Source organism: Haliaeetus leucocephalus, unplaced genomic scaffold (genome assembly GCF_000737465.1).
Source record: "Haliaeetus leucocephalus isolate CR32 unplaced genomic scaffold, Haliaeetus_leucocephalus-4.0 Scaffold616, whole genome shotgun sequence".
Taxonomy (NCBI): Eukaryota; Metazoa; Chordata; class Aves; order Accipitriformes; family Accipitridae; genus Haliaeetus; species Haliaeetus leucocephalus.
Window position 1 is genome coordinate 4,424,382 of NW_010973052.1, and position 26,998 is coordinate 4,451,379.

Sequence of the window (26,998 nt, forward strand, 5' to 3'; positions counted from 1 at the left end):
CACACCAAGTGCACTGCACTCCTTTCCAAGAAAACTTATCTACAGCAACAGACTCTGGTTTATTCACCCGACTGTTTTTATTGGATCCTTCTCTCCTTTACCCTCATGCAAACTCGAGTTGAGAATAATGCACATTTGTACAAATGTACATTTCTCACCAGGAGTTGTTGGTACTTTCTATGTGCTGGCACCCAGGGAATATTTTTTGAAAGCCTCAGGCAAACTATGTCTTAGATTTAGACATTCCTTTTATATTGAAGAGCCTGCGCGTCTCCTTGAACAGTTCAACAACTGCAGTATAAGGTGTGTCTTTCAGTTGCTGCCTTGTACCAGTTAATAAAAGTAAAACCAGAAAAGCTAGATAAACATCAGAGGGATTAAAATAACAACAAATAAGAAAAGGTGTGCGTACGCCTTTTCAACGTGCACGGGAATGAATTCAGAGTACGGTGTCTCTCCATAGAAAAATAATTCAACACTATTCTGAGGTCTTGCTCAACAATGAATTTTACAAAACTGTTTCTCACAAAATACAACTACAAGTGCTAAAATTTATTCCTTCCCTAGTGACATTTTGGCACCAGACTACCAGACTACTACTAACTTTAATGTAAAACAATTCTTACCTTTCATCTTATGCTTGCAAAAATCCAGGTTGTTTTCTTTCTGGTAAGACTAAATTAAATAATTTCATATAAGACACACCTTCTGTGCATGCTATAGTTTCTGCAGTGAATCTCATCTATAGCTGTAGCCACAGTCCTAGTGATCCTGTAGCATTTTGGAACTGAAGTGCCACATATTTAGTTGGCTCTGTAAAAGCAATGACCTATAGAAAGTTTGCTCTCAAAACCCAGATGGCCACAGAGCTACAGCATACATCGAAAAAAGGCAGAAAATATGACAAGTACTGCACATGTTGTGACATCAATGACTTCACAAAACCAATGCCTTTTAATGATGAAATGCTTCATTTTCTCTCACTCGGAGTTTGTTACAGAACACTAAACAAACAAACTTGTTACAGAAGACTAAAGTATACACTGGGTGTCAAAAAACTGTCCAGAAAGAAATTTCTAATTAAAAGGTCCTACAGATTGCATTCTCCTTCTATTATGAAGAATAAATGAGGGGAAATGCTTTGACAACCCCCCCCAATTGTCTCTTTTGCAACGAAGAACACAGACTACCTACCTTATATGTCTGCTAGTACAACTGCGAGGATCTTCATTTCCAGATGTCCTAGCAGAGAAAAACCTCGAACACATACTTAATGTGGAGCAAAACCATGCTGGCGCACTCTTTGTGGCGTGTGCGTGCGTGACAAGGCACCACAATGACAGACTGAGAAGCAGCCGCAGCCTCCACTAACCCTCCTTCACCTTGTCGCTGAGACATTAATCAGGCTCTGCTCCTCTGCAAGGACTTCAGGATGTTTTGGTCAATGTCAACACTGGGAAAATGAGAAGTTTGCCCTTTTGTCAAACTTGCCTTGAGAGACATCTTCACCAATTATATTCAGGGGCTGTTCAGAAGAAAGCTCGAACGGTACGTGATTTGTACGAACGTACCTGACAGCATAAAAAATGACCAATGACTCACAGAGTTCCCTTTCCTGTGTTTTACTGTCTCTTTATATCTTGTTCAAAAGTACTATGTAAAGCTGTATTGTTCATCATTAATCCACCTCCTAACAGGTTACTGTGGAGTTGAGGAAAGCTACCCAGGGTGCTCTGAAGCTGCGCTCTTTGTTCTTTATAAGCCAGAAGTAATTTTGATCAACAGAAGTACGATGCTGGGACTTTGGTCCCAGACAGTCATTTTAGATTTTAATAGCATGAGAGGGTTGTTCTCGGCATGCCAAGGCAGAGTAGGCAAGAACCGCAAAGGACACTGCTTCACTGTTATCAGTACTGTCAAGTGGGAGAAATCAAAACCCATGAGGTTGCTCTAACCAGAATGAGATTTATAAACAAATGTAAACAACAAAACACATGGGGTGGGCAGATAAGCTGTCTTCTCCTTTTCAATGATTTCTGAATACAGCCCCAGACCTCAAGACATAAGAAAGTTCAGCAGATGTTCCCTGTCCCCTTTCTTTAGGCTCTTCTCCATCACCAACTTCTTTCTGCACCACGGTGCGGGTGAACTGAGCCTGGGGTGGATCTGCTTCTCTTGCACTGTGTCCACTATGAGTTCACAGTGCTGGGACACTGTAAGTGAGTGCTACCATACTGTTCATGCATGGTTTGGAAGATTAAAAAGCTTCCCCTCCTCTCCCATCACGCATCTTCCCCACCACCAAGCCTCCTCACTCATCGCCCATCCCCTGGCCTTCTTCTCCCCACACCTACGCACACAGCCAAAGCTGAGGCACTTGCTGTGTGATATTTCTGAAAATGTTAAGCTCTGGTTCCAGGAGCTTGAACAACGGTAGTTTGTGCAGTGTTTGGATTTCAGCCCATACCTTATGCCTACACCTACACAGCCGTATTTAGTCAGTCTCTGCAATGCTCCCCATAGTAGTTAAGTGCTGACTGGCTGGCTGAGTTTTAGCAGCATATGATTTAAAACTTTGACACACACTTCATGTGAGAATGGCAGAAGCTATGTTAATGGAGTCAGGCGGCTATAGCCCACAAGTTAAGACAGTAAATATGACGTGTTTGTTTTGTTGTGAGAAAACCACTGTGAGATGTCCAACAAAGCTGAGGCTAAGACGCAAGACAAATGACAAGCAGGACTGTCCTGAGGTTGTATACGTGGTGCCTCCTTAGGCTGGCACAGAGATTCTCCCTTGTTAGACAAGTCCCTGCTGTGGAGAGGTCAGGGAATGCAGTTGAGCATCACCTAATGCAAAAGCCAACGCATTTCACGGTTTCTTCTCCAAACCTCTGGCTACCGCTTGCGCAGAGGGTCTCCACCGCCTTACTCCTTTCTCCTCTTGGCTGCCGCATGTGGCCACTCGACCCCAGCTCTGCCACCTGCCTCCTGTGCTTCCCCTGCGAAACACCCCCAAACTGCAGAAGGTTGAAGCCAACGTGATCTACGAGAGCCTTCGCAGCACAGACTCCTGGAGAAACCACCACAGCCTATTTATACACGGACAGCTGCAGCAGAGGCAGAACAGACCGAACACTGGCACACTCAGGAAAATAGCACAGCCTCATTTCAGGAGATCATTGTAATACACAAAATGTATAGCCCTTTTTGTTCACCTTTAAAGAAAAAGCTTAAACTGATCAATCTGCTCTTCACCATGGCTACGTGTTCCTCCTTAATGACTTCTGAATAGCGAGCATTTGCTAGAGCCCAGAGCAACTGCGGAGGAAAAATATTGAGACCCCGATTTAAAAAATGACTGGCAATTTTATCTGCTTCAATACTTGAGCGGTGTATGTTTGCAGTCGATTAGTCACTGCAGATTACTTTTCAGCCCACGTGGCAACAGTATTTTTTTTTCTTACTGAGAACAAGGAAAACCAGGCCAGAATGGTGAAATTCAAGTCTAGTTTTCTGATGTCCTTGCAAACATGAAAACGTCTATTTACCTGTAAAAAATACAGCTACTTATATTAAGGGTATTACTATAAAAGTAAGAATTGGTGATTAAAAAGGTACTTTTAAAATTATATCAGGATTCTTTTAACACACAGGAAAAGGCAAAAAAATCAAGTAAAAAACCTACTAACGCCTGGCACCGTATTCCTCTCAGCTTTGAAATCTAATCATTACGTAGTGTCAGAAGAATATTCTTTCTCTGGACACGGTCTTCTGAAAGACAATTTAAGTAATAACCAGATTTGCTATGTAAATTAAACCTTGATAAATCTCACTCAACATCTTTTTTTCTGTGTAACCTCTTCAGAAAGATACATACTCCATTTTACATTTTTCATTAATGCACCAAATCACAGGAGGTTGAAAAGGTTAAAGATGTTTAATTGTTACTAGATGATAATCAGTCAGAAACAATATTCTAGCATGTAGCTGGCTGGCAAAGATGTTGTATTTTCAGATACATTCCTCCTAATTCTTCCTTTCCCTTTGGAATTTATCATTAAGCTGCATTTATGTGTCTCGCGTGACATGTACGGTCAGGAATCAATCTGAAAAGCCAAATCTGAAAGCTTCTTGTCATTTCTCATTTTCTGTGACCAAGGAAGAGAAAAAACCTACATGACTTCTTTGGTGGAAGAGACCAGCTCCGCTATTTTGATTGTTTATACTATGACAGCTCTCAGAGGCCCCAAATGTGGACCAAGACTAATTGTTCCAGACTTAGAGCAAGCAAAAGACAAAAACAAGCTGGATGCCAAAATATATATATACCATTTCACACCTCTCTTTCCTCTCTTTCTACTGAAAGTGTTGCTAAGCTGGGGCTAGAAAGGAAAAGGAAAGGAGAGTAAAGGAACTTCTCATGCTGCTTGTCCTGTGATGCCCTGTAGTGGTGGGAGATGGGGGACGGGAGGAGGACAAAAGAGACAAAGTCATGGCAATTTCCACCCTAAAGCCTCCCCCTCCTTTTCGGTCCTCTCCTGGTCTGGAGCCACATATCCTACCAGGCTGGTGGTGAGGCTCCAAATAGCTATGTTAAGGCACCTAAGCTCTTTCTCCAGGACCTTCAAAGAGCCATTCATCCCTTCCAACTAAAACCAGAAAGGGAAGAACTGCCCTCTGGAGGGGTTTCTCTCTATGCTTTCATTACAGAGGGATGCTGAAGGGTTTTTTTAGGCTCCTGGTTTATATAAGCATTAATGCAAATTGAGCATTGAACAGTATATTAATAATATTTCTTATATAGAACAAGTCTGTATCTTCCTGGAGATGTTAAGTGGATTGGTTAATGCATTTTTGAAAGGTATTTAGATGCTATGGTATTAAAGGTTCACATAAAAATTTGAATACAACAAAACAAAATGCAATTTAATAGACATTACAGTACTGCCACTACAGTATTTCAGGCACCAATTTAAGCAGCAAATGGTATTTTTCAATAACCTTACATCTGACTTTGTTAAAAAAAAAAAAAAAGAGATAAATAGGCACAAGAGCACAATAGTCTTGAAAGCTGCAAAATATAGAAAAGGTCATAGAATTGGATGGGAAAAGGTCACTAAACTTGCAGGATATTTTGAAATTTGCTCTTCTCCAGACACCGAGTGATACTGCAACAACTGCAAAACTCTCTGTGAATGGGTACAAGCTCGGGTCCTTGGCTGGGCTGGCAGGGGCATGGACACGGAGAGCCCTGGGAGCTGGCAGGGCCCCCAGCTCCCACTTCCCCATGGAGGGCAGGGGCTGCCTTGGGGGTGGCAGTGCAGCTGCCAGTACCAAGGAATCAGTCCTGCAGGTTTGGGCCCTGAGGAGGCAAAGAAATCCCCATGCTCCCCTGCAAATATAAAGGGAAACGGCTTGTTCCCCATCTGGTTGTCTCAAACCACAACAGCTCCTTCTGGCCTTGAAACCTGCGGCAGCAGGTACTGCTTCCTTCTCAGACAGAGAGCAGACCAGGCTGCGACGTGTGAGCATCACTTAAGAGTAACGCCACAGTGAAATCTTTGAAAGCAGTCAAAAAAATCTGTAAATGACTGGAGTCAACCACGGGGATAACCCAAATAGCATCACGGCAGCCTCTTGGAGCGATACAAAACCATGCACTGATGGAAAGCAGAGGAGGAGGACAGGCATGGTACCCTGAGGCAAATCACCTCGCCCTGCACCACGGAGCCCTAAATGCAAAGATCTCAGTGAAAATGGAGGACAGGTGAGAGCAACCAGGGCTGAAACTGTGTCCTGCTACAGACCCAGGGGCTGGGACATCACCACGCTGCACCTCGAGCTCCTCAAGAGCTGCTGAAGATGGAGCAGCAGCAATGCCAAGTGTGACTTTGACTCTGTGAATTGACTTTGGTGATCGAGAGCATTTACACTGAATGCAGATTGCGTTTCTGTGAAACCCAGTGCCGCAGCATATTACATCCTTCTAAACAATATTATTAAACTACCATAATAATCACCCTGCTCTTCAATCCAAGGTCTCAAAGCACATTACAGGCAGTAATGAAATAACTCACACAAGACCACTGCGAGGGAAAAGGGGATCATTACTGCTGCTGCTCACAGTCATAAAGTCGTGCTTTCAGACACAGAATTTCATTGCAAGGAGCCAAGCACACAAGTGACACCATATACTTCACTCCACTGAAGTCACGTACAGGTCCTGTCAAGGTTTTATCATCACTGACCCAATACTAGGTATTTTAGCTGAAGTTTCACGTCTTGAGACTCTTGTAATTACAAGAGACTCAGCTTTCATTTACAAGAAACAAAATGAAAACAATCCCCAGAAAAAAGCTATATTTGCGGATCTGAAGTTGGAAATCTGTTCAGTCTACCCTAAGACAGAAGGCAAATGAAAACAACAAAAATGTATTTTCTTTTTGTGCTTCAGATGCTCCCATTCTCTTAAGGAGCTCCGGTATCTTCTTGGGGGCTGAGTCAAGATTTCTGTCCGTGTGTGGCCACCAGTCCTGCACCGCTGGCATGAAGTCAGCTGGCTGCGACGAAGTCCTGACCTCTGCGTGGGGGAAGCCACCCCAAGAGACATTTCCAGATCGCGCAAGAGCCTTATGGCAGAGCTAAGGACAGAATCCAGATCTTAATTACTCCACGCTTCACATTAAAGAGGAATTGTTAATACACAAGTGAGTTAACTGGCAACTCGCTAGAGCAAACGCAATGCAACATCTTGCGATTCAGGCTTGTAGCTGGAGCTCAGAGGAGCCAAGTTCAAACTCACGACTCTCCCACCACTTTCCTGCGTCACCTAAAGCCAGCCCCTCACCCATCACACCTCGTTTTCCAGAAGCACAACTCCTTCTGATTTATTACATTGGCTTCTGTGCCATTAGCAGGGTTTCACCGGTGGGTAAGGGAGCGAGCATCACCCTGCACGTAGGACAGAGCCCACGACTGGATAGAAGAGCACCAAGCAACAGCCCAGACACCAGCGCTGGCGCTTTGGTGGGCAAATGTGTGACCACAGTGATAAGGTGATGGATCACACTGGACTGTTTCTCTTCTGCGCTACACAACATCCCTCATCGACTGTGACTGACAAACCCACATCGGTCAGGCTTACAATGTGTGCAAATCTGAAATCAGCGGTAACAAAGGGGAAACAAATGGGAGTTTCTAAGAACATCTGCTGTACGTTTCAGAAATATCAGAACTTGGGTCTTCATCTTATTTTTCCTTTAAATATATATTGTGAAGTTTAGAAAGGTAACATCTTTCTAGGTTTCCTACCCCCAAAATGCCTGCCATGTGTTTACATGTAATACCAATTTTTCCAGCTTTTAACAGTAAAAGAAGCATTAAATGGGCTGACTGCCCCCCAAGCCAAAAAACCTCCATCTCTGGCCATAAAAACAACTGTGCAATTTGTCCTTGGGGAAGCGGGGAATAGCCATGGTGGATGACGAATAGCTAAGCCATATGCATTCCCTTCCTATCTACACCAAAAAGAAATTAAGCAGCTATCAGCTTACCGTGGAAGCCAGAGCCACAAGCAATAATTTTTGTGAACGATAACCTGGCACATCTTCTCTGCTGCATCGGCTGCTGCTGTTGCTCATGCTGGGAAGGTCCTTGGAGCTACTTCAGACCCCCACATCTGCATCTGACCCTGGTCTTTCCTGAATGCTGGGGACTTGGGGGGGAAGGACTTCGGAGATCACTGTTGGACTGTGACCATGAACGGCTTTACAGAGGCAGAACAACCTGTATTTTCCTACATAAAAGTCAATGACAATCTGCACTAATTAAATCAGTGCTTCTTTTCCCCTCTCTGCATTAAAGAACTATACTGTGTTTAATTAATTAATAACTGGATTAATGCACATAAGTACCTGCACAGGGAGAAATTACTAGGGAGTAAAGGGCTCTCTACTTCAGCAGAGAAAGGTACAACCAAAGCCAATGGCTGAAAAGAAGAGGCGTACAAATTCAATGAAAAATAAACCAGATATTTCAAAGAATGCAGGAGATAAGCATCAGGAAAAAAGGTCTTGTAGCCTTTAAATCAGTATCTTCCTGAAATACAGGCTTTAACTGGTTACACACCAGTTAAACATCTCAGTGTAGGAACAATTAGGTGACTTCCTACAATTTGAACTATGTAGGGGGTCAGAGCAGGTGATCTAATAACCCTCTGATCTTAAGACTATGAATCTGTTCATTCACTATCCTATCACACTGCCAAACCTCTGCAAAACCTCTGCTTCCATCTCTAAAGCAGAAAACATCACAAGCAGGAAAAATAGAGGAGCTCCCATGAGCTATGCTGGGAGGTCTATGAAAAAAATAACTTTCATCAGCAAATAAACAGATAGAACAGTATTGTAACAGTGAATAGCACATTAGTGTCAAAAATTGTAATACAATAATAGTACAAAAATAATGGTATTACAACTACAGGAAAAGAACTATCATCTTCAATTAATTATTTTTTTCCTACAGTTAAAATTATTCCTTAAATGCAGTAAACTCTTGAGGGGCAGAGAATTAAAGAATTGGCATTTTTTTCTATGTCACATTATAATCCCCTTAAAGGGAGGAGATATATATGGGGGGAGGGGGTATTTCATACTCATGATATGATTTATGGTCAATATGCTGGAAGGCCATGGAAACTAGCTCCAACTGTTCTCTTAGATGAGAATTTGTCTCTAATAGTCTCATATGAACCCAGCTAAATATATTTTCTCATTTCACACTCAGACAATCACTAAGGGTTCAAACCCACACCCATCTGCAGCAATGGCAGAAATCCCATTGACTTCACTGAGAGCAGGATAAAACTCATTTCTTGAAGGTGTTACAGAACAATTATAGTCACTTTTTCAAAAGTATCCATGAGACAGAAGAGTGGGGTTTGTTGGTTTTTATTTTAAGATTAAATTAGCAAAGAAAATGAAGTTGGGGTTCTTTTATACCAGCTCTGATGTAGACCTAAACAGCCTGGTGTAAGTGCCAAGCGCACAGCACCAAAGCGTTCAACCCACTATCTACGTTACGAGACCACACAGAAATCTGGGAAGTATCTATATTCTCAAAAGTCACTTCTAAAAATCATTCACAGGCATTTTTGATGATTTTACCTGTGGCTGCTGTGCCACCTATCCTACAAATCAGTTTTGACCGAACAGAATGAAAGATTGCAACACAATTCAAGGTGGGGAAAGGATAAACTCTAAAGAAATAAGATCAGGCTGTTATTCATTTACGGTACTTTCACATCCTGACAGTTCCATGATTTCTGGGAAAGATTTATCTTGTCCTAACAACATAATTTCTCAAGTGTCCTGACTCAACTGGACCTCTCGAAGAGGCAGGACTGAGAACCAGGTGCCAGGTGGGAGCTGGTACAGTGCGGTGTGCCTGGTTTCACACCACCGACAGCACGGATGCAGTGACGGAGAGGGGATGTCTCTGTTTGGAGGGTGGGAGAAGTGATCTTGTGGTGATTCTGAAATCACACCAGTATGGAAAATACTACCAAATTGGAACAATTTAGTCTTATCTTTAAAAAAAAAAAAAGTATATGCAACTTGCAAGTGCAATTCAGTGAATATTTTTGGCAAAGACTCACTTAGGAAGGGTGCTTTGTGGACTCTATAAACCATTTATTTCCAAGGCACTCAGAGTTGCATTTATACCTTTTTTCTTTTTAAAGGCAACTGAACATGCACTTTTGTATTTTAGGTGTAATTTCTAATTACATGCACAATTGCTAATCCATCTGTTTACTACATACTGTAAATGTCTGTAGTTATATATGCTTGAATAATTATTGAAAATTAAATATTGTAAACAGTCAAATTAATTTCTCTCAGCATACCAAATTGCAGGAAGGCTGCAACATGATAAAATATTACATGTCCCCAGAAATGGAACAAGTCACTCCTACCCCACACCTGACTGAATGTGTTTATTGCTGTTTTGTAACAGATAGGAAACTTTTTAATCCAAAAATTTGTAACAAGAAGAATCTGAAAAGCTCCATTACACTCTGCTATCAGTGAAAGACTGATTTAAAAGGAATGTGGCCTGCAAATGTTTCAGCCATGTTGGAACAAGAAAATCATGTTTCTTAGGTGAGGCAAGTTGCTGCTAACGCTTTCTTATTCCTATCCTGTCAGAAGCACCATAGGAATATAAACAACAAAATTTTTCTTTTGTTGATTTATTTATAACATTGCATGGCAATAATGCTATTCAAGAAGCCCCGAGCAGGAAAACATGGGAACACAAAATATTTGAATATACATTACCCACTCCCAGAAGAGACACAGCCTTTCCTCCCAGTTTTCTGTGCAAAACGGAGTTGGGCCATAAAGCCCCGCTACTGCTATGGTCATTTTTGGCTTAAACTGTGTTTGTTATGCATTAATAGGTTTTCCATCCAGATCAGATCATCTCTTTTGAGCTCCTGAATAACAACAGCCAGGGAATTTCACCACTCCGCTCCTTTGTCTGGATGATAACTTTGGAAGAGCACCTTTACAGCTAAAATTATCCTGAGTCAGAAAAATAAGATTATTTCTAGTCTGAATTTCTCTAACTTTACTCTCCACTGACTTTCGTGCCTTTTATCTGTTAGATGAAAGAAAACTTTTGTCAGAAACCCTGTCCCCATGTAGGCACACACAAACTATGAAGGCATCACCTCTTAAACTTTTCTTGACAAATTATACAGCTGAATTTCTTCAGCTCCTCAATAGTAAGGTGGTGCAAATTTTAGATTTTATAAAAGGTGATAGAAAACCCCACTGATGTGAACCTTTTCAGTAGATGGCTTGAGGGAGGGTCCAGACATGCTCGAAAAGAGATGAGAATCTGGCTCTAAATGTTTGACTTCATCATTTAATAGTGAGTCCCACTGCCTACACAGAGAGGTAGCTGAAGAAAAATTAAGATCTTAACTCTGGTACATGTGTCTACACACACACCGTTATTAACGAGACATCGGGTACCCAGATGCCTTCCCGGATCCTACCCTGGCTGTAGACAACAGGTCTCTCTCTAAATCCCCTCTACAAAACCCCTTGAGCTACAGTGTAGGAGGAAGGGATGAGGATGCTCCAATAGATATTCTTTTTTTTAACTATGGTGAAGAGAGTAGCCAGCTTTTCTAGAACATAAAGGAATTTCATCTTTCAGGACCACAGCTGGACAACGTGTTTGAAAAGTTCAGCCTTCCTAGGTGCCTCTGCCCTCGTATCCCAATGAAACCGCAGTTAAGCCCTTTATTGTAAGATTGTCACTGTCTTTCTTTTCTCATGAAAATGGAAAAGAAGAGGAGAGCAGGGAAAAAACCTAAACTTAAAAACAGGCCATTAAAGGAAAAATTACAAAAAATCCACTTTGAATGTTTTTGCTGAAAAATCCTTTAATTTTAAAAAATGCAAAAGAAATAAAAAAAACCCCAACCCTTTGCAACTTGTGCAAAATTTTGGGAAAAAGAAATTAAATATTTTATATATGTATACACATACACCTCAGAGAGCAGGAGGGAAATCTCTCTGTAGCTATAGATGCAGGATATATACACCCTACATACAATCCGGGCAAATCCCTTGCACTCCCTCCCTTTCAGCTCTGCAAGATGCCAGGAGCTGCAGCCCCAGGACAAAGCCCACGGCACACGGGGTCACGCCGGCACCTTGCCAGCAAGGGACCGAACTGCCCACTCCTGGATTGTAAAAGCCTGGTCTCTGCTCCTTCTCGCACCAACAGGGCCCAGGAACAAACTTAGCGCTGATCAATACCGCCGTCGTTTTTCTGCCGCATCCCCATCTGCTTTTTCCCATCTGTTGTCTCAAGCTCCCCTTAAACTGTGAGCTTTTCGGTGTAGCGACCATCTTTTACTCCATTTATCCTGCCAAGCACAGCAGGGTGCCGCCTCCTGACTGCAGCTACAAAGGTGCTACAATATTGCAAATAAATATTAAAAAAAAAGTCATCCTTTCAGCTACCAAAAGGCAGCACAGGTTTTGCTTTTCCTCACTGAGTTCTTAGTTCTGAATTATTTTTAATTACTAAATGAAGAAAAACAAAACAAACAAAAAACCCCACAATCCCTCTTCCTTTTCTTGCAAGACTCAATGTGAAGAAATTAAGGTATCTTGAGGATGCGTTTCTGGGTTGTTTTTTTTTTTACCCAAAGGCACTATCAGATGTGAGGGTGACCATTCATGGTGGCAAAAGCAAAGTCCATGCAAATATATGGGTGAAACAGTCTTGAACATGGAATATTTTCTGTGTGATGCAACTGTCTTTATACAGTCAGTTCAACAAAAAAAAAAAATTATTTTCTTCATGTTTCCATCTCTTTTCCTCATGTTTGTTTATAAGCCAAAATGACCTCTCTCTACATAGAAATTTTCTCTTCTCTGACATTTTTGTTCTCCCATTAAATCTTTCATTATGTTCTCAGTGCTGCACTTTTGCTGTTAACAAAGCAGCCAGGTAAAGAGGGCAGGCTGATGCCTTGCAGGGTGTTTGTAAAATCCCAGCTATTCCGCACAATGACTCCAAGCAGAAAGTAGACACAGAAGTTTTGGAGGTGGAGAGGAAACCTCTTCCTGCAGGCTGAAAGCATGAAAAGCCCTTGAGCTCCTCTCTCCTCAACACCAGGTAGTAGGAGGAGAGGATGAACCAACACATCGGAGCTGAGCTCACGAGTGGGAGGTGAAGCCCCTCCGTCCAGCTGACCGAAGAGGAACTCTATCTAAATCCTGCCTGTTTGCCGCTCCGATGCCGGTCTGTGCGTCGCTCAGGAAAGGCCTCTGTCCTCAGCAAGCGAACCCAACTCGAGCTGAGGGGTTTCCACACATATAAATTCAGGTCATGTGCAGTCTCACTGAGTCGAAGCTGCAGTTCGCCCCAGTAGACTACTTTAGAGTTAATTCTGGTCATGTGGTTGCTTTTTTTTTTTTTTTGCTTTAATACATAACATTGCCTTAATCAGTTTGGATTACATTAAGTGTTACAAGAAAGAAATAAAAACCCCGAGAGAAATCCCCTAAGAAATTATAGACTTACTTGAAAAATATCTACAGCATCACGCATATCTAAGCTGTTAATACCATCTAACATTTTTCCATCCCTGCACCTACTTTGGGTAATCCTGTGTGTGTTTATTCTGTTTAATCAATCTAATTCACATCTACTCAATAAATTAAATTTAGCAACAATTATTTTTTGTGTCATTTGTAGTATCTTCCCAGGTCCTATCTCAAGAGCTGCCTCAAACACATAGAATAATAAGGAAAAAGAGACAAATCTCCATCCCTGGTTGCCTCTCCTAAAGGATCTCTCTGAATAATATAAGTGATGGGCATACAACATTTCTTCAGAGATTTAAAATACCCACCTTGTTCTCATGTTAACAAAAATAACTTTAACATCTTTGAGCAATGACAGCATCTTTCCATAATAATATCTTCTTAAGGAGAAGATGGCCAAATTCTCAGGCAGCACAAAACATATCGTTCAGCTGAAGCTGCAGCACCATAAGCACCTGTGCTTCTTTAAGCAACTTCTTTTTTATACTGCACATTTTATTACATAGTGTCTGCGATTCAAATGAAGGTCAGAAAATACAAGCATATGGTGAATGGAAGCAAAATTAATTACAGCCAAAATACTCTCTTGCAGAGCAGACTTACATTTATCTTTTGGGTATTATGGCTACATTAAAAAAAATGTGAATGTGCACTGCTGTTCATACGCTGTTGGTAAGTTAAACTTCAGGAAATAATACTTAGTTTTCAAACCAATTCCCTTCAAGATCTGAAAAGCTACGTGCTAATTACCATACAAATAGATCACTGCAGCACAGATTCCTTGCACGTAACTCATCTGACAAAACCATGAAATTTCTCTCAGAAGGCAACAAACCCACAGTAGATCATGACATCAACTCATATTCACAGGATGCAACGAGTAAACATGTTCTTGCACAGAAAGTACAAGCAAATGTAATATTGAGAAAGAAAGAGTACGATTCTTGGGGAGTAGTGTAGGACTCCAGGGCTCTGGGTTTGCTTCCTTGCTTCACGACAGCATCAGACAAGCTGCTCAGGGCTGCGCCTGCAGTAGGCTGATGGGGAAGGGGTTTGTTTCACCCACCCAAGAGACAAGAGTCAGCTCTGCCCCTACATCGCTTGGGAGGCTTCATCAGAGCCATCTACATCTCCTTGCCCCTGTGTGAACTGGAATCCTTCCTTGCCTGTGGGCAACCCAGGCTTGCCTTTGGGTGAGAGGAAAAGCAAGGGGAGGAAGGGTTGAAAAGCAGGGGTGGGAAATGGTGGGGTAATTGGAAACAGGATAGGAAATAGGATACGAAATAGGCACTACTGGGGCTCCCAGGTGCCCAGATAACTTCTGTGCACAAGGTAGGGAATGCCGGTGCCGAGTCAACCTTGCTTTCAAGGCTCAGCAGGGCAGGTTGGGCTGTGACTCAAGCCAGTAAGGCTTTGCACTGCATGTGGCCAGTGGCTTTGAAGGCAAATTACGACCAAACCTTTATTATGGGCACAAAATGAGTTAGTCACTTCCTTTGCCTCAGTTCCCTGCTTGTTAAAAAAGGAACAACAGTGCTGCTCTACCTTACCATACAGTGTTAAGGAGTTAGCTACCATGGGAGGAGAAACCACATATGTACACCAGGTGAGGAAGTACAGGCATAGTGGAATCCACATGATGATCTATGTAAGAACAAGGTTACAAGAGCAGGGTCCCTTGTAGGGAGATGGTTTTTAAGATCTAACTTCAGAGCTCTGCGGAAAGCTTTGTATAACGTGAAAGCTGTGATTAGGGGGGTCTTCTGATATTTAATCCCCAGATACTGCTTTATTTTTATACATATACGTCTCCTGTTAAATTAAGCTCTGTGTGTCTAGACATATGGCAATACGATCTGTACAATTATATAGATAAGGTCACATACTTAACTGGCAACAGGACTACTAACTTCAAAGAAGTTGTGTCAATCTTCCCAGGAAGAGAAAAGCACTCTCATTAACATAAAGGGAAGGGAGAAAGAGAGGGGAGAGTAATTTCACAGAAAATAATTAGCTTTGGTTATAACAGCATAACTCTAATGGAGACAGAGAGTCAGAAAGAAAAGGAAAATTAACACAAATCTGCTGTTAACCTTGATTTTTGACCAGACCAGTTCAGCTGCACTGCAAGGTGATGAGGCTTTGGAGGCTTAGTAGGTGCTGACACAACCTCCTATGTGATGGAAGACAAAGAATTAATAGTTGGTGATTACTGACATCATGATGGCTTATGCAAACACACCTGTCTTCACAGTTGCCTTCTCTTTTTATTCCCATTTCCAAGTATTTCTTTTTTAATATTTACATGCAGCATAGGTCAATCGCATTGTCCCAGACAGGAAATATCTCCATCTTTTTTTGTTCATACCAAGGATTGGATGCAAACCAAGAGTAAAGTGTAGCTGCAGTCCTTGCCTTTAACTTCCAATCCATAAAGAGATATTAGAAAGTGCTCACACAATAATGTGAAGATACACTATTCAAGCCACTAAAAGTGCCTAAGTGTCCTAAGATGACAATATGAGTGTATTCATTGCAATGGAGCAAAAGGGAAAAACGCTGATTCAATATTGTCTGCTTGGGATTTCCAGGGTCCAACATCATAGATATGTGTAGCACCTCTGATGGTTGAGCAAAAGGTAAATGCAAGTTACTTGATTGATTAAAAAGCAGTAAGAAATCAAAAGAAAACAAAATGCAACTGCCCCCCCCCTCCCCCCAAGCCTTCACCTCATCTGGGCTAACATCACATATTTTATCTCATCATGCCTAACTCATCAACCTAATTCCCCCTGCCAGAGTTCAGGCTTGGACCACAAGCAATTACTGTAACGCAGGGGCATTCGCTGCTATTATCATAATAGTGTATGGAGGGATATGACAAGTATCCACAGCATATGCATTGTGAATACATTTAACAGGGCTGTGACTCGGTACTTGTGGTACACAGTTTCACCCAATCATCTCAGTTATGCTTCTGTCATTGATAATAATTCTTTCAAAAGTATTTGGCTACCTGGAAGTGACTGCAACAGCCCTAATTACGAATTAGTGAGGGAATAGTGCAGCATATGAAAAAAGTAGATGGTTTCTTGACGAGTTCTGACTAGTCATGGCTTCTGGGAATTTATGAATAGAGAAACAGGACTGACAGACAAGGTAGAAAAATTAGTTTCACAGCTAAGCTGATAGCCAATGTTAGTTCTGAATAGGACAGAAGATCTGCTCTGCTGATGTTTTGGAAAATATGAAATGACTGCTGTAATGTACAACAATGCAAATTTATGGGATTAACAGCAAAATCCTTGCTGTTCCAGAATGGGTGCTGGGTCAGGACAGGAGGAAGCTTTTTGGTTATCAGGCAGTAACCTTCTCCATCAGCAAATACTGACTCATTGGCCCTCGCCACGCTGTTGCCCTTCAGACTTAAGTCTCTACTGAGGCAAACGGGGAGTTCAGGTTAAAAACTGATGTTGCATTGAATAAGTGAAGACACAATGGTCCAGTCAAGGCAATGGGGATGCTCCTGAAGCTTCCTACTGTGAAAGAGGACTAAAAAGGTCATCATGGAGATGTAAAGAAAGGTTAAAATTTCTATAAGCCATGTTTAAATCTGCTGATTACAAAGAAATGGCATTTATGAGCAGTATTGTATCTTCTAATGCCATTTTAAAAGAGGCACTTGATACTGGAGACATCCAGCAATCTCAAGTGTATTCAGTGCTTCATGAATCAAAACCCACTGCTAGCAGAAATCAGGTCTGTTCAGGAGAGATGATAAAGCTGGATTTATTATTTTATTAATAGCAGCATTACTGTAGCCTCAACTAAGGTGACACAGCTCACACCTTTATCCCCTCCACAGATAACACATACAGAGTAAGGAGGGAATCGCTACAAGTGAGGAGGGAAGAGATGGGCTGACTGAGCTCAAATTTTCTCATTTTCAGTGGAATCAGTGGTCTGGCACTAGACATACTTAATCTAAAAAAGTTTTATATTCCTCTTCATCCTACAATTTTAGAAGTGATGCTCCTCTTTCTTTTTATATGCCTATGAATATGTGACTGTGTGTGGATGTCTGTTAACACCGAGATGTCTGAAAAATCAATAGCTTTTATTTCCACAGCCTATTTGATCAGCAAACTGTCTACTGTGAATTAATTTCCAGGACAATCACATGAGGTAAGAAAATATTTCCACTTACACAGAAAAAGAAAAACAGTGAGGTTAGGTGACTCACTCAAAGTCAAAAGAACAGTTCATGTCACAGCTGGGCTGCAGCTCAGGAGTTAATTGAACATTTACGCCAGGGAATAAACATGCACTGGCAAGCAGATGGACTTGATGATTTACATCCTTCCCTCCCCGTTTGGTTTTTTTTTCTCTCTTTTTTTCTTAATTATTACTATTATTATTGTTATTATGACAAGTTTCTTGAGGCAGGAACTTTGTCTAGTATGCTGTACGGCACCTAGCAGGCTTTTAGGTCCCACTGTGATTAAGCATGTAACTCCAACATCCATGGTCCTTTGATTTGCTAGCTGCTAACCCTGGGCTCAGAACATTGGAAATATGATGTCTAGTAAAGAATGAGCCATCCCAAAGCAGAAATTAAAGCTTTTAAAGTGCTCAGAAGCTCAATTTTTAACAGTGAGCATATTATAAAGAAGTCATTAAGAGCCATGCTTTTAAATAATATTGAAAAGTGAAAGAAAAGAGTAGATCATTTAGCATGTGTTGATACAACATAAATTACAGAAGGTGGAAATCAGCTAATCTGCTAAGGGAACTACATTGTAAAAATCTGTTTTAGTTATGGATAGGTACAGATCAGCGATGGATATATTGGGCTGGACTCTGCAACTGTTGCTGAACTCAGCATTTGTACAAACAGTGTTAGAGATCACAGAAGGAAGGGAAACCAATTCCTCAAGTTCACGTTTGATTGATTGACGAGACCTACAATCAATGGTTTCATCCTCTGCAAGATCTTCCATGGCCTTGGAGAGGTCAGCTGAACTGCAGGGACACTTACAGGATGGATGGCAGTGAGCATGGCGTGAACTGCGCAGCCAGTTTACATTGCACACAGAGCTGCCAAACGGGACTCCAAAACCAACCCACGTGCAGGAGGTGCCACCAGGCACCCAGCAGAAGGAGCCTCCAGGGGGAGGGAGGTGATCTGCAACACCCTCAAAATTCAACACATGCATTTCCCAATTTGATCACTATAGCACCTCTGGAGGGAGGTGGCAAGTTAGACCACACAATCCAAACGACAAAAAAGCTAAAGGCCTTCATTTACAAAACGTCAAAGATCTTATTTCAGAGGAAGTTCATTAAGAGTTTAGCAGCATGCTAAACTGCAACATCAACTGCGATGTCAGGCAGGTCCCCCAGTAATGCAGCCGACCCTCCATGACGGGGTGGGAGCTGGGAGAATCAGGGGTCAATGAACATAGAAAGCTGCCCATTCTTGAAGAACAAATTTTTAAAAAAAAAATGTAGTATGAAATGCCCCTTACCAGAGTGACAAACGGACCAAGGCAGTACTAAGTTTAGCTTGATATTGTTGATCCAAAGTCCCTTAGAAATATCATCAAAAAGTATTTTGTTTAATCTTTCCAAATGGTCTGGCATTTACCTTTAATTATTACATGGTGGAAGGTTTTAAATGCCCCTTGCTTTACAGAATCAATGTATGTTAGTCTTTCTCCTCACCCAATGCAACTTGGGTTTAAATGTGAAAGATGCACAAGGCTGTAGTAGGGACTAAGTTGCCTCCACTTGCATTTGTTGTCCATATTGCCTTTGCATCGCCTACAGTACAGCAGGAATGTTAATAACTGGATTATTAAGATCACTGAAGTTTGCCTCCCAGAGCAAGCTGTGTCCCCTTGAGACGGTATCTACCGCAAAATCCCAGCAGAATTGAAAAATTCTGGAGTATTTAACAGTCTTTGTTCCTCTGCTGGAAAAAAAAAAACCAAAAAACATGACAACCATGGGCCTTGGAGAACAAGAATTTCTCGCAGAGTCCCAAGAGTGCTCTCCTGAATATATAAACCACTATTCTTTCTCTCTGCTCTCTGGCATACCTTTATTTCTGGGCTGAAAAGAGGCACTGGGTAGCCAGCAGCTATACTGCTGGCAACCTTCAGGACACAGTGCAGCAGCAGAGCACTGGATTTGGCTCAGTCTGTGAGAGCAAAGAACATGTGTGGGGCTTTCTTGGGACAAACCAGACAAAAGCATCCAGAAAAATCAGGATGTATGGCAGGAGGATGAAGCAGTGCTTTAATATGGCAGGGCAAATGTGGCATTCAGCCCCAGCAGGATCCTATGCTGGCTGGCCTACTGAGTGCAAAAGAAAGCAAAGCCCAGCCTACTGAGATGAGTAGCATTCATTTCAACTCAATTCTGACACTCACTAACCCCATATTAGCTTATATAAATGTTAATACTTCTTCAGCATGAAAATACCCAGTCTCTTTCCAAATCCAGATGTAGATGTGACAGAAGCAGAATCACTGCTCTGGAAACATGTACTGACCTACATATATTATTTCTAAACCTACCAGTGGATCTTGCCTTAAATACTGTAGCAAATACTATTTTGGGAGTGCCAGGGGTCTGCCTCTGTTTAAACAGTGCCAGCAAGAGACTAAGCAAGGTGTAACCAAATTTTTCAGACACACCAGCATAATTTTAGAGTACATTCATTAACATCAATGTGCAAGAGAGTGAAATTTGGTCTGTTGGCATGTTAGTTAAAGTATCTCTTAATCTAATCTACATAAGACTGAAGAGAAGCTTATTGGGTTTGTCCAGTATGTGTGCAACAGTGAACAAAATAATGTAATGGTTTGAATTAAAATTCATTGTTTTCTTTGGAGCACAGAAAAGTAATAAATCAATGCAGTAAATTACCCCTGTGCTGTGCTGTGAAATTAACACCCATATACATGAAATAAAAATAAGAATTTATGACCCTAATCAATCAATTTCTTTTAATTAACTCCATTATCTGTTTTATTTACCTTCTTCCACAGGCCTCTCACCCCAAAATAACTCACTCAGCTTGGGGAGGCCATGGCACTTCCATGGGCTCGGCTGGGAGCCAACCAGCCCAGCCACCGCACCAGCAGCTCTGTCTTCCTCCTCTTCCTCCTTCTCAGCCCCATCTCACACCACCCGCCAAGGAGCAAAGTCCTGTGACCCTGTGCTTCACCAAAGCAAGCCTGAACCCTCCCCAGCATAAAAGTCAGGCTAAGAGGGAAACTCCTGGCTCCCCCAGCAGCCACACCAGGGTTTAGGCTGACCCGTGGCTGCTGGAGGTGCCAAGCACTGGGAACACTTCCATTGCTGCTGGGTGCGTGACGTGGCTGGGAAACCCTGCGCAGGGGATGCCCTTCCCTGCGGTCACGTAACCTAGTGAGTCGCTTCAGCTATTCGAAAAACAAGTTACCTACCCCCCCTCACAAAACTGTGCCTTGCAATACCTCTTGCCCACTATAAAGAAAAATCCCGATTTGCTCTCTTGGACCTGCTAAATTTAGGCAGCAGTCTCCACCAGTTTGCAGAACAAGGCTGCCTTGTTCTCAAGCACCAGTGATTTATGGTTTCACATGTACTCATGGGCTACATTATTCACTTAGTGCTTGTACGTATTGAATATCAGCTCATGAGACAGAAGTGCATGCTGAGGTGTAGGGTGATGCTCAGCTGTATGTTAGAAAAAATAATCCAGGTGAGAAAACAAAGACCTTCACGGGAGGTTGCTCACACTGCCTTTGCATACCCATCCAGCTGCGCTCATGTTCCCTGGAGCACCCATATAAACCCTAAACCCGCAGAACCCCCGCCACCCATGGGCACTTGCGCTGCCGCAGCAGAGCCAGCCCCTGGCGAGAGCATGGGTTGCCCAGGGTGACTTCAGTGCCAAAATCTTGCTCTCAGCAGCTTTTTAGCAGCCCTTGACTCCTGCAGGAGCAACTCTTCCTCTCTCTGAAATCTATAGAGCAAATTGCAGGTGATAATCCTGAAAGGTCTGAAGACTGCCTTCAAACAGACCCAAATCCATGTGATGTATTTGCAGTTTGACAGTACCTAAAATAGCCACCCAGAGCTGTGCCAGTCTATAAAAATGTAGGAAGTGACAGGTTGTCTACTAAAATGTTTCTTCTACCTACAGTCACAGCATACAAGGAGTATCATTCCTTCCACTATCCAGATAATAAATTAAGATTGTAAGATTTGGCTGCAGTTCTTGTCCTGTATGTGAACCGGGAATAAAACCTGGACTCCCTATGTCCCCGCTTGGTGCCTTGATCAGACGGCAACATATGCAGCAGTACATGTGCCTCCAGAAATCTGCATGACCTGCATGAGCTATAAAGCGTCTGAAAGCGAGCTCCAGAGGAAGGCAAACACAGACATTGCTGAGCTCCAACGACCACTGAGGAGCATGAGGCTGTGCAAAGGCGGAGGGGAACATGCCATGAGCAGGGTGCAGCAACACCCAGGGCATTCCTCTTTGTGATGGCAAGGACCATCCAAAAAGAAGATGGGGTTACCCACCTCACCCAGGCTGCAGATAACCGCATTTTCTGGAGTCAAGGCAAAAACGTCTGAAACACCACCCACCCACGCACCAGACACACACCATAAGCTATGACATGCCCTGTGCACTCTCTGCACTTTGTAATAAACCCAACTTTGTTGGTACAAAGCACCAAGTCCTAAAAATAAGAGGGCACAGGAGGCCAAGGTTAGTAATGCCTTATTCTCCAGCAATAGTGGGAGATATCTTGCTGCAATATAGCCAGGTGATCTAAGGAAGTGATCTGTGAACCATGATCCATGCTCCTCTGCAGTGGAGAAAGACAAACCCCTCTCTCTTACCTGTTTTCCTGAGCCTCTAAATAATCTGGGCTTAGGGATACTCATTTCTGGCTGGAAACCTAGTGAGAGGTTTAACCCTGAGCACTTTAGCAAAGCCCAATCAGTTGCGGACTGGAGAAACTTCTTAGTACCCTAAGAGCATCCGCACGCTCCAGCTGACTCCCCATCTCCAGTTGAGGACAATTCCTGCCACCTCCCGTGAAAGGATGTAAAAAATGTGGGATGCTGCCTTCGTGTTGCCTCTTAGCATCTGGTTAGTCACAGGAACGAGATGTCAGTTTGTTGGCACTGTTTAAACTTTCAAAGTGACACAGAAAATAAAAGATCCTCTTTCTCACAAATGACTGCTCTCCCCCAACGGCCAGAACACGCTCACTCAACTCACGTATGTGGCAATCGCTGCATATTTGGGTTCACACTAAACCTTTTCATCTTGATTATACAGCACGCTGCCACATTTAGGGTTGCTGTGCAAACTGCTACGTGAGTGAATGCTGTGCTGAATCCCAGCAAGCACACAGGGCCAGCATTCTACAAACCTCTTCTGCATGTACAGAAGTCACCTGTATAAAAGAACCAGAGTGTAAAACGCTGGTTTAGAGAAACCAGTGCACTGCAGGGAGATGGCTGAAAGAAGCCTGGTCAGAGACCTCCAGGGGCACTCTCTAGGAAAATCCATTGTGCTTTTATTCCTCAGACATCAGCATCCCGTTGGGAGAAAGCCTCCTGATGTTGAGGCCAGGCAGCAGAGCTCACCACACATTGATACTTTCTTTCCAACAGAGAACAAAGTCCTTGTGTTCAAAATGACAAACTTCCCTTTCGCGACAAGGCACCTCTGTGCACACACACTCTATCAGCCCCATCATTTTCAAAGGCAAAAACAAATTAAAAGAGGATGCCTTGCCCGGCTCTCACTGCTCTGCGCTTGGCATTGAGGTGGATAGAAGGGGACGGTTTATCCCCTCCATGACAAATCCCCAGCCAGCCAACAGCCAGGATGCTAACCGAACACAACGGGGGACCTTCGGCGGTTGCCCAAGCAGCAACGTTACTCATCCTGAAGCCTTGAATTTCTCAGACAGCAATTTCCTCAGCGCAAAATGAAGACGAACCATCTCCAGTGTTAGCTGTGAGAAGGAAGATCTCCTTGTAAGGGAAAAGTATCCCTGCCCACAGCTCCCGCAGGAGGAAGAGCCGCTCCACATGGTGTGCTACCAGGCTAGGGTGCTGCGGAACTGCAGAGCGCCCGGCTCCGGTCCTCAGCACGGCCTCACCCGTGCGGATAAGCCGTGTGGACAAGCGGAGCCGTGCCAAGCAGCTTGCTCTGCGGGAGGACCCGACGGGAGGGAAGCACAAGCATTAAACACTGCGGAGTCCTAACTCTGCTACTTTGCCCAGATGGGATTTAAGGGGTGGGGAGGGGGAGAAGGGATGCAGATGGAAGAGCCATCTTCGACCATTTCAAGTGTTAAAAATAAGTGAGATGTGTGCCTTAGGGCTCGGCAGATTGAACACAGTGATTATACATGCTTCATGATTCTTCACCTGGGCTTATGCCTGAAAAGATCCTGACCTCTTCTTATGCTACATATTGCAATAGGATTGCCCAGCCAAATGTTGAAAACCTATTTAGTGAATGTCATTTTCCTAGACCAAATTAAAGATGTCCCTTTCAGGTCTATTCCTTCTGGTTTTCTAGCTGTTTACAAATTTGCAGCAGACATAAATAAACTTTTTTTTTTAAAAAAATCAAAAGCCCAGAACAAAACAAGCATTACAACCAGCATGAGCTGTGTGAATCCTCTGAACTACTTTATCAAAGTAGCCTATTGCTGCAAAAGAGCCCCTCAACTCTCTAGCTCCGGACCATGCTGGAGGGTGCCACCAGCCAAATAAAGAGCAAGGGATGGCCAGGTACATGCTGGAGCAAGGACCACCTGAGGCCAAGCACAGGCAGACACCCAGCAGAGCATCCACAACCTCAGGATATGTCTCCTGGGGCAATTTCTTCATCAACCAGGCACCGGGGATGCCTGGTTCATCAAAGACACTGAGGGCATAGAGATGTGCAGAGCCGGTCTCCACAGGCGCAATGCTCCGCCGCAGTGGGGCCAGGCCAGATAACAGCAGCACTTTAACTTAAAACCATATCTGCGACACTGTACCCACAGGCTACATCCCCAGCTGTTACAAATCAATGCAAACACATCGACTTTTTTTTTTTTTTTTTAAAGGCCAGAGGGACTTTTAGATTATCTAAACTGTCTTTTTGTATAAAACAAGCTGTAGAATTACATCCAGCTACTGTACTGTGGAGCCTAACTGCATGTGCTGGACAATTGTCATGACACTCACTTCAGCGGTGACACGTCGGCTTACAAAGGACAAGATGCCGCTCTATAAATTGCAACAGCTTGAATCTGGTTCCTAGCATTGCTCTGCAGACTCAGTGTAGCAAAGTCTCATCCCTATAGGCACAGGGAAGAGGCAACAGCCAGAAGCTATCTGGTGACCTACAGAAGAGCAATTGCTGCAGCAGCACATCTGCAGCACGTCATCTGCCAGCGCGTTCATGTACCGATGCAAAAGAGGATGCTTTAGACACATACAAGTTACTTTAGACACATAACCAACCAGAAAACAGAGGTTTGGAAAGCAATGCAACACCAGCAGATCCTGAAGGGGAGAAAGCTGATAAATATTTAAATTGCGTATTCCCACCACTGTAAGGCAGCAGGATTTCGTTACCTGTTTTGGGATTGATTACAAAGAAGTTCTGGGGATTTCCACTTGTAATCCGGTAAGTCAGTTTTTCACTAGTGCTGGAGTCAGGGTCCTGGGCTTGGATCTGAATGACAGATACATCCTTCGGGGAGTTTTCCATGACAGCTGGGTAATAGATAGGTTCAGAGGTGAGGGGGGCATTGTCATTTACATCCTCCACTTCAATGTAGACTTCAATCGTAGTGTAGAGTGGGACGACACCATGATCAGTCGCATACACTGTCAACCAGTAGGATTTGGTCGTCTCCCGGTCGAGAATATCTGCTGTGTAGATAACTCCTGCACAAAAACAGCAAGCAGAGGATCTCAGGAATAGAAGCAATGAAATATCACATCTATTCATTTGGCTGTACTACAGAACTGTGTTCAGCATATAACAAATGCTCCACCCTTAGAAAAATTAAAGTTGTGCATAAAATGAAAACAGGAACTTGCACTCGGGCATTGTTCCCTGAACCCTGCTCAACACCTCAATCCTTTGTCCCAAGAAATTCGTGTGGGACGTAAAAAAGATGGATTTTTTTAAGTGTCCTAATGTCATAGCCAATTTTTTGCTGGGACTGCAGCTGGCAGAGAAACAGAAGAGACACCATCATTTTCTGCTGGTGATGTGAACTTGTATAAACCTTGGTAGACAGGGATATCACCATTGACAATTGCACAAAGCGGCTTCTCTTTTCAAACTCCTGCCAGTGCCCTTGCTAAAGAAGAAAACCTAGGGGGCAGTTTAAAATAAATCCATTCAAGTTCAGAAAATAGATGGTAAATTTAATAATGAGATCACTTACAGCACTATGCCAAAATTCTGGATAACAAGCAATCAAAAGCTCACATAGTAGAAGCTCTTAGACAACCTGTATATCCTCTTTTATCACGGAGAAAGGAAGGGTTTGGCCACTCTACCTACTGGTTTAACATCAGCTGTTTTCCTACTTGGTCCTAAGAAACCAGAAAGTGTGTTTCCATATAAAAGAGCTGCAGAGAGGCATGGCACCCACCACTGCATTGAAGTACCACCCCCACTCCCGCATGGTCCCTGCCATGAAGGACTTCCATCAACCTCATTTCTGCCTTAAGTGATTTAGAAATCTATCCTGCTCCTGAAATGAACACCAGAACTATGAGGACAACACGTAAAAACATATATAGGGCCCGTAAAACAGAAACACCTCCGAGCACTGGAAGACCTGCTCGCATTTGTGTAATCCAAACCTTCACTGATTTGAGCACTGAACACAAAAGCACAGAGGAACAAATACACCAATACCACACACACAACCGCACCAGCATCAAAATAAGCAAATGCACTTTCCCACCACTTCTGTGATGCATATACCAAGAACATTTTCCTCTCCTAATAGAGCATTGTTAAATCTTGGGTTACACAATAATATAGTGGATCTCAAGCTTGAGATATACTAAAAAGGACAGTTTGCAGATGTTGTGGCTTAAGCCCAGCCAGTAACAAAGCACCACAAAGCCGCTCGCTCACTCCTCCCCCAGGTGGCCTGATGGGATGAGGAAAAAATATAAAGGCAGGCTCGTGGGTTGAGACAAGGACAGGGAGGGATCACTCACCACTTATGGTCACGGGCAAAAGACAGGCTCAACTTGGGGAAGAAACAAAATCAATTTAATTTACTACAAATCAAAACAAAACAAGGCTATTAGGAATTAAAACCAAACCTGAGAACACCTTCCCCCCACCCCTCCTTCCTTCCCGCCTCAGCTCCACTCCCGGTTCTCTCTCCCTCCTCCCCTCCAGAGGTGCAGGGGGACGGGGAATGGGGGTTGGGGTCGGTTCCTCACACGTTGTCTCTGCTGCTCCTTCCTCCTCAGGGGGAGGACTCCTCACTCGTCCCCTTCTCCACCGTGGGGTCCCTCCCACGGGAGACAGTCCTTCACGGACTTCTCCAGCGTGGGTCCTTCCCTCGGGCTGCAGTCCTTCAGGCACAGCCTGCTCCAGCGCGGGCTTCCCCCTGGAGTCCCGGCCATGCTGGGGGGCCTCCACCCCCTGCTCCGGCGTGGGCTCCTCTCTCCCCGGGCTGCAGGTGGGCCTCTGCTCCCCCGGGGGCTGCCCTCCCTGGGCTGGGGGGACACAGCCTGCCGCCTGGTCTCCCCACGGGCTGGGGGGGCAGCCCCTCCTCCCCCGCTCCTCCTCCCCTCCT

The 26,998-nt window shown here is 43.4% G+C and overlaps 1 protein-coding gene across 1 annotated transcript in view; it reads right to left on the reverse strand.

The window, feature by feature from the left end:
* Positions 1 to 26,998, reverse strand: part of FAT3 (FAT atypical cadherin 3) — a 347,829-nt gene that overhangs the window by 200,936 nt on the left and 119,895 nt on the right. Inside the window, exon 3 of the mRNA XM_010578241.1 lies at positions 24,795 to 25,109. Within this exon, the coding sequence (XP_010576543.1) occupies positions 24,795 to 25,109 (315 nt within the window). The remainder of the gene's footprint in view (positions 1 to 24,794; positions 25,110 to 26,998) is intronic.